Source organism: Penicillium diatomitis (assembly GCF_028827545.1).
Source record: "Penicillium diatomitis strain IBT 30728 chromosome Unknown utg000008l_segment0_segment0, whole genome shotgun sequence".
Taxonomy (NCBI): Eukaryota; Fungi; Ascomycota; class Eurotiomycetes; order Eurotiales; family Aspergillaceae; genus Penicillium; species Penicillium diatomitis.
Window position 1 is genome coordinate 632,085 of NW_026623180.1, and position 7,547 is coordinate 639,631.

The window sequence follows — 7,547 nt, forward strand, 5'->3', positions numbered from 1 at the left end:
ATAATAGCCTATAGCTTAAAGTAGTATAGTTACTAGTACTATATATATTACTAATACAAAGGAAGATTTTATAAGAATCTTTATAATCGCGTATAAAGCTATAAGCTAAATCGCTAAGTATATAATAGATAAGGTATTTCGTAAGTATATATTTCCGGCGAAACTAGTGAAATCGGTTATTTAGTTAAGTTATATTCTTATTAATCTACTTATTAAATTCCTCTTCGGTAGGTTCTCGTCTAAGTTAAGCGAAAAGGACGTTTTAGATAGCTTCCTTTATAGGAGTATCACGAGGCTCTTAAATAGGGTATATTAGTTTACCTATAATAATAGACTATAGATCTTCGTCTAGGCTATCTATAATAAATTAAAGCTCCTATTTCTATTTCTCGAAGTTAGCTCTTCCCTTAAGTATAGGGACTGATTCGGCGAAGGTTTTAGCCGTCTTATAAGCCTCGAGATCGGAAACTATATTAAATATACGTAAATATATTAATCCTACTATAACGAAGTACTGCTATATAGGTAAGGAGCGTAAGAGCCGGAAGGTATAAGATCTATAGTAATAAAGATATATTATATAGTAAGCCTACTATAGCGAAGTACTACTATATAGGTATACCTACTACGGCGGTGTGCTGCTATATAGGTAAAGAGCGTTAGAGCTCTGAAAATAGCGTAGAAGCCGGAAGAAGGGACTTTAGCGACGATTCGATACGATGGCTTCGGTAGCTATATTCGATGTGTAGGGATCGTTAAGTCGTAAAGAGATACGAAGTCTATACTCTATAGAAGGCGTAAAACGCGCCGAAAAACGATAGAAAAAGAGGTTATTATACAAGTTATACCTAGGCAGTGAGGAAATGTGAATAACCTCACTTTTTGTACGCTAAGTAGGGCTCATAACCTATTAGAGGCTACTAGGAGAACGTAGCAGACCCAAAAGAGGGGAGAAAGGAATGGTGAGATTGCATCTAGTGAGAGGTGCCTATCTAAGCTACGAAGGTGGTGTGCGTAGGCGCGCACCACGCTGGTGAGACGCGCCAAACCACCAAGCTATCTCAACAATAGCTAATATTGAAAGCTATTGGCCAAAACCAATCCAATCGATGGGTCGTGTCGGGCTTGGTCGCCATCCTAAGGTAACGATAGCTATGCTCGTCACAGTCTTGTAGTTTTTGCCCTCCTTCCTGTCCGTCAGTCAACAAATAGATGCATGTTTCTGGGGAATTAAGATCTCCGCAGAGGCAGAGCATATATTTTATATCATTGAGGTCATGACAGGTATTGGAAACAGAAATGTGAAAAGACAAGGAAGAGAGCCCTTGAACCGGCCAAGCGGCGAGAGACACTTTTCAAATGCAACTAGCACCTCATCAACCTCATCCACAACCCCCCACCATGTGAGAAAAGCCGCGAACGACGAGTCCAAGAAGCAAAGATCAATATGCAAGAAAACTCAATCGCATGATGCAAGTCAACCAAAGCCGAATCTCCATGAAAACCCATCGCCTCGCGTGACTGGTGTCTGACGACTGGTTTGAATGGTTGAATCGCTTCGAATTTCTCTAGATAAGGTGCTTGGATCGGAAGTACGCCCGCAGGTACACGACTTGCCAGGCACCCAGACCGACCAGCATACCCATCGTGCCGAATGCGAACCATTTCACTCGCTCGTTGGTGCTCTCGTTGGTGTCGCGAAGGCGCTGCTCACGCATGCGAAGGTATTCCATCTCGGTGACAATGTCGGCGACCATCTCCTCAAGACGTCGGAGGTCGGTTTCAACGGGCTTGAGCTTCTCTTGCGCTTGGATGCTGGACCAGTCACGGGCGTCGGCGCCGATTTCAACGTCAAGATCGATTTCACGGAAGGGATTGGCAACATTGTCTGGCAGAATACATGCAACGTCAGAATCAAACCTAGCTCATGAACTCAAAATGACAGTCGCGAAGAGCACGGTAAGGGAGAGGGGTTCTGGCCCATGTAGGATCGACGGGAACTTACTGCGACCAACAAGCTGGTTGTCGAGACACACATCAAAGGCAGTGTCTGCAGGCGCAGTAAAGGCCTGGCGGACTTCACCAACGATGTCCTTGGGACGACCGTGGTCGTTGCCTATAGCATCCTTGATCTGTATTCCGCGCGATCTGTCAGCATCGCCCGATAGAATTGCATGAGAGCGAGGAGCAAGAAACAATCTCTGACTCCTCAGGTTCTTCTGACAAGCTCAGCGACGACGACAACGTACATGCATATTCACCCGCTGACCATCACCCTTCTGGCCGCTAACAATCGCCGTCACAACGACCAACTGGTCCTTGGACACAAAGTTGCGAATGCATCGCTCGGTTTTACCAGATGTGGCGTGCAGATCAAATTTCAGGGCAGAAGCCAGCTGCAGAACCAGCAGAAGAAGCGCGAGGATTGACCTCATGGAGAATGGTGAGGAACCCATTGTTGTGTTGCGGCACTCTGGTCGATTCGTTGGTAAACATGAACACCTGTTGATGCCAGCTGGTAAGGGGACCCAGCTTGGTCGGGATTAATGATGTTCCGGGCTCAGGCGCGCCCGCTTTTGAAGGTTAAAGTATACATTGCATGGCGTCTTCATTACTAACTTTTCGCCGGCCAGGGCTGACTTGCATGTGATCAAAATTACTCGTAATGAGAATGCATAGAGGGCATAGCGGAGCTTCTTAATTGTCCACTCAAACACCTGTGTTTACTGAAAGAATTTGTTTGTATTGAAAAGGGCCTCAAGCTTGATTGATAGAGCCTGGTCCCGTCTCCCTATCATGGAGAAAGATGTTAGTAGACCCCCATCTTCCGCTGGAGATCCGCCAAGACCAAGGGCAGTGAGAATATTCACTCCAGAAGGGAAACTTCTACAGACTGTCATCAACGGATGATCGTAGAACCCAATGTTGACGTCTCTGGAGGTCACAAAGGGGTGGCAAGCTCGAGCGAAGAAGGTCATATTCCAATACATGTACATAATATCTCTGAGTGTGGTATCTTTGCTGGACAAGTCACAAGAACAAAAGAGAACGAGATGACAGGTAAAAATTGCAAGATCAGGGATGGCATTGCAATCCAAGTGTGAGAAATCAATCCAGGAAATAGCGACGTGATTGTCGGATAGGGCAAGACCTTTGGGTTCTCAAGAGGGGCAAGTCCAATGTCGCGCAAGTACTGCGATATTCTGGAGGGGAAAAAAACGGTAAAGACGATGAGGTGAGACGCGCAAGGTAGCAGAGCAGAAACGAAGAGATGAATGGATATCGTTAGAAAGGGAAAGCGCTCAAAAGAACTGTTTTCATCATGCGAGGCGGCTCGAATGTTATGAACATCGGGTCCAAATGTCAAATCAAATGATCAAAACCGGCCGACGCTTTCATGCCTCGACCTTCTTGCGGCGGGCGAAGAAGCGCGAAAAACCGGTTTCCTTCTCTTTCACACCCATGTCACGCCCGACTGGTGGCTCAGCGGGACCTGTGTTGCGAAGAAAGTCCGCGAGTGCAGATGTGTCTGTTTGACGGGAAGCCGAAGATGGGACAACGCCCGGGTTGCGTGCCATGCCAACCTTGTACGAGTAGTTTGATTGCTGTCCCTGTTGGGAGCTAAGGGACATCTGCGAACGAAGAGAGCTGATTGACATCTTAGAAGAGGGGGCGCGTTCGCCAGATGAAGAGCCTCGCATGAGTCGCGATCTCATTCCCATGCCACTGGCCTTGGGAGGTGGGGCAACGTTGTGGGAGGGCTGAGGCTGAGGCTGAGCCTGTTGCTGCGAAAAGTCGGGGGGTGGTTCGCTGCGCAAGAAGTCAAGCAAACTTTCTTCCTCGCGTTGAGGTGGCTTCTCATTGAGTAGCTCTTCCAGGTACTCATCGTCGTCATCATCATCAATCGCATACGGATCCGGAGCCCGGCCAGGAATGCGCTTTTGCCTGCGTACCGGCACAGGGCGATCGTCATCTTGCATTGAGAACTTCGCAGGCGCGTCTTTGTTGTGATCGTCCGGGGGATTGCTCGAGTCTAGCAACCTGGTCCGGGAGCCCAGAGAAGTCAACGACTTGTTGGGATCGGACTCGTCCCGGGTACTGGCAAAAGAGCTGGTCTGGTCCTTTTCCGGCGAGTGATCGTAGTGAAGGTCTTCCGAGTCAATGGTGTTGCGGAATGGTGCCACAGTACGCGGAATCCGATGCGCGCCCGGCAATGGTGGACCTTCACGAATGAAATCAATGAGATCCGAAGTTTGCGAACCTCCGGTTTCCGCAGGACGAGCCTGCAAACGGGGCCGATTAGGATTGGAGCGAGCGGTGTTTGTGGTGTTGGTGGAGAAGCCAGACGAAGGGCGAACCGGAGACGTTGGCTGCTGCGTATGCGCGCTCGTAGCGCCATCTGTCGTCCGCGAATCCGCAAAGTCGGTCACGACGGTTGGACTACTCGCCGTACGCGCAATCTCCCGTGCGGGAGATTTGGGCGGCAGGACCATTCGGGAAGCGATTGGAATATGCCTCGGCGATTCAAGCGCTTTTGAGGACCCAGAAGAGGTGGTCTCGGTGGCATGTCGTGAAGAAATCGAACCTCGCGTTCGTGACCTCTCGTGATTTGGCCCCGTGTTCCTGATCACATCCGCAAGGCCGGCAGTGTTTGACAAGGAGGAACGGGGAATATGACGGGAAGGCTCCGGGAAACTCATCTCTCGAACACTTCGCGGTGTGAGAGTGAAGTGAATTGTTTCGTCGCTATTAATCAGCTTGTCGAGGTCGCTGGAGTCGTTCTCCAAAGAACCGGCACTGCCGGATGCGCGACTTGTTTCAGACGAACTACGGACGCGAAGTGATGGCGAGTCGCTCTGAGGACGAGTGACCAGGCCCTTGAGTTTGCTAGAAACCTGAGAAGTTGGCGAAGTGGATGCGCCTGGGCGCTTCTCACGGGCGCTGCTGACACTGCCAGAGCGACTCGAGGACGACTTGATCGAAGTGGCGATAGACGGCGTTGGTCGAGGCATTCGCTGTACAGCAGCACGCTGCTCGATTTGCGTCGATGTGCGATTGCTTGAATTGCCTAGGAGCGTGCTTGCCTGGTGCCGTGCAGACCGCTGTGAACGCTCGCTATCGGCTGCTGATGCAGGACGGGAAATTTCATGAACGATTGGCAATTCATTCACGATGGACTCGTGAGACTGGCGGTCGGTTTGAGAAAAGTCAAAAGACTGTTCTTGAATCGGCTGGCGGGGCATGTGCCGTGTTGCATCGTCACTTGTCACCGCGTCGGGGACCTCAGAAGATACGACAGATATATTGCGACCGGCGTGCTCCGAGGCCTGTGCCCCGCGGTCAGAGTCGATAATTTCGATGGTGGCGCCGGGAGAGGCTGGACCCCCTTGCGCTTCGATCGCCCGATTGATGGTTAGTGGCATTTCACCCTCACTCGTCTCTTCAATGATCGTCGGTGCATTGATAGCGGACGATCTTCGGCTGGGGACTCGTCGTGGTTGGTGCATTGTGGATGCCGATTCATGACACTCAAGTTTTCCGTCGAGCACATCTACATTGTCGGAAGATGAATTGTTGAGAGATGTCGCCAGAAGGCGCGCACCGTGCTCACTTGCAAGGTCTTTGCCTTCCAGAGAGCGCAAGGATGCAGCGATCTGATCACTAGAGTTGTCGAGAGCGCGTACCATGCTCGTCGCCTGGGCATTTTCGTCCTCCTCTCGAAGCATTGACATTGTGCCAGTTGTAGGAGATGGCGCGCTAGGTGGATCCAAAGCGTCTTCTTGATGTGATGTGGTGATTGCAGTTCCAGGCGGAACCTCAGTAGCATCCACATATTCCATCGATTCGTCGTCCTCATACATAGTCTCGAGCCATGTCTTGTCCTCCGATAATGGAGGTGAAGGCTGACACACCGCGGCCTCGTCCTGCTCCGCAGGCTGGCGTAGAGGAGCTGCCGCTGCGCTGGGTAATGATTTGCAACGAATCTGACGGAATTGCATGTTATCGATAGCACCGGCACTGCGAGGTGTGTCCCCGAATTTGGATGCCAAAGACGGAGACGACAGAAGCATTAAACTTCGCGGTCGGACCTTGTGCGCCACCACGGCCTGCATGGTTTGCACTTCGCCTTCCATTTCCGAGGACAACTCGGGCACTTCGATCTCAAGGATATCCCGATCATCATTGGTTGGGAGAGGAATGCGCGTTGGATCAACGGGCGCCGGGAGGTCCTTAGCTGGGCGCTCCCGAGGACTGATGCAGTCGTCTGTAACCACAGAGCTGCTTTTCTGGCTTCCCGATAGCACAGGCGTTGGGCCACGGCGGGCGAATGATTCACGCGAAACGGTTCGAGAGCGTGAAAGGGTTACGTTGCGTCTGCGCTTTCTCCACGTCCGCCACAGGCGCCCAAGAGTGGCGTTCAATGCCATCTTCTCCATGTCTAGATCTTCCACCACGAGGCGGTCGATACGCTTGCGGTTCTGATCAGACTCGGCATCACCATCCGCTTCAGGACTCAGATCCGTAGCGTCGCGAGCCCGATTATTCAATTTAGACGACAGGCGTGATCGGGCCGTCTCACCCGCAATGACAAGGGCCCGCTCGCCAATGTGCTCAATTATTGAGGTGAGGAAGATGGCTGCTGCCGGTGTGATTTTGTCGACATGGCTTGTAAATCTGCGGCCCACACCATTACTCTCCCCCAATCCTTCCTGCTCGATGAATTCATCCTCATCCTCCTCTTCCAGGTCGCCTAGTCGCGTATACACCATACAGCGCAAGCGAGTCAACTTCCACGCATGGATCAGGTCAAAGTCGCTCTCTAGATCAGTTGCGCCTCGGTAGTCGGATGGATCGTCTTCCGTCCCTCCCATGTATTCGTACAATTCCTCGTCCGCTGTAGCAACCACCTCCGATGCCAACCGCGGTTTGAGTACCTCCGCGATCGCCGGCCGGATACTGGCCAACTGTGTTGATTGGGAGGTGGCCAAGATGTTGAACAGGAGGTCGTCCAGGAATCCATTCAGCAGGGACAGCGCATCGGGCGTGACCAGTGCATTGGCGCCCGCACCCGTCGCATCTTGCTCCGAGCCAAAGTCTGCCGTGTTGAATTCTTGATCCGAAGTAATAATCTCCGAGGCGGCCGACGAGGAAATAAAGGCGGGCGGTGGGCGAACAGCGGGAGGAGACATGAGGTTGACTCGCGGATGTTGGGAGTCGCTGGAGAAGCTGGTACTGCGAGAGCGGGACAGACTCCCAGCGTCCAGGAAATCAGCGCCTTTGTAAGATTGCATGTCGAAAGGGTGAGAATGTGGATCCCTGTGAGGAATGTGTCGGACGACCGAGCTCGTGTTCGTTCACTGGTCGGTAGATCTTTTCTTTCAGCCAAGCTGGGATCGTTGACCGGGATGCGAGGGATTGACGGGCCCTCGAGAAGGTCTCCCAAATGAGCTAGAAGCGGAGTCGCAAGAAGCACGACCAGGTTGGATCACAATTTCTGAATCATCCTGTTTTTTAATTGCTCCGCGCGTGGTCAGCCGAGATTTGTC

At 51.5% G+C, this 7,547-nt stretch overlaps 2 protein-coding genes across 2 annotated transcripts; both read right to left on the reverse strand.

The window, feature by feature from the left end:
• Positions 1-1,568: 1,568 nt before the first annotated feature.
• N7539_006267 (p24 family protein) lies at positions 1,569-2,456 on the reverse strand (the record flags this gene model as incomplete). The annotated part of the gene is made up of 3 exons (XM_056935869.1): positions 1,569-1,888; positions 2,006-2,132; positions 2,250-2,456. The coding sequence occupies 3 exons, from the start codon at positions 2,454-2,456 to the stop codon at positions 1,569-1,571; spliced, it is 654 nt and encodes a 217-aa protein (XP_056788793.1).
• A 939-nt stretch (positions 2,457-3,395) lies between these two features.
• Positions 3,396-7,292, reverse strand: N7539_006268 (uncharacterized protein; the record flags this gene model as incomplete). The annotated part of the gene is made up of 1 exon (XM_056935870.1): positions 3,396-7,292. One exon carries the CDS (start codon positions 7,290-7,292, stop codon positions 3,396-3,398), a length of 3,897 nt encoding a protein of 1,298 aa, XP_056788794.1.
• Between the last annotated feature and the right edge of the window lie 255 nt (positions 7,293-7,547).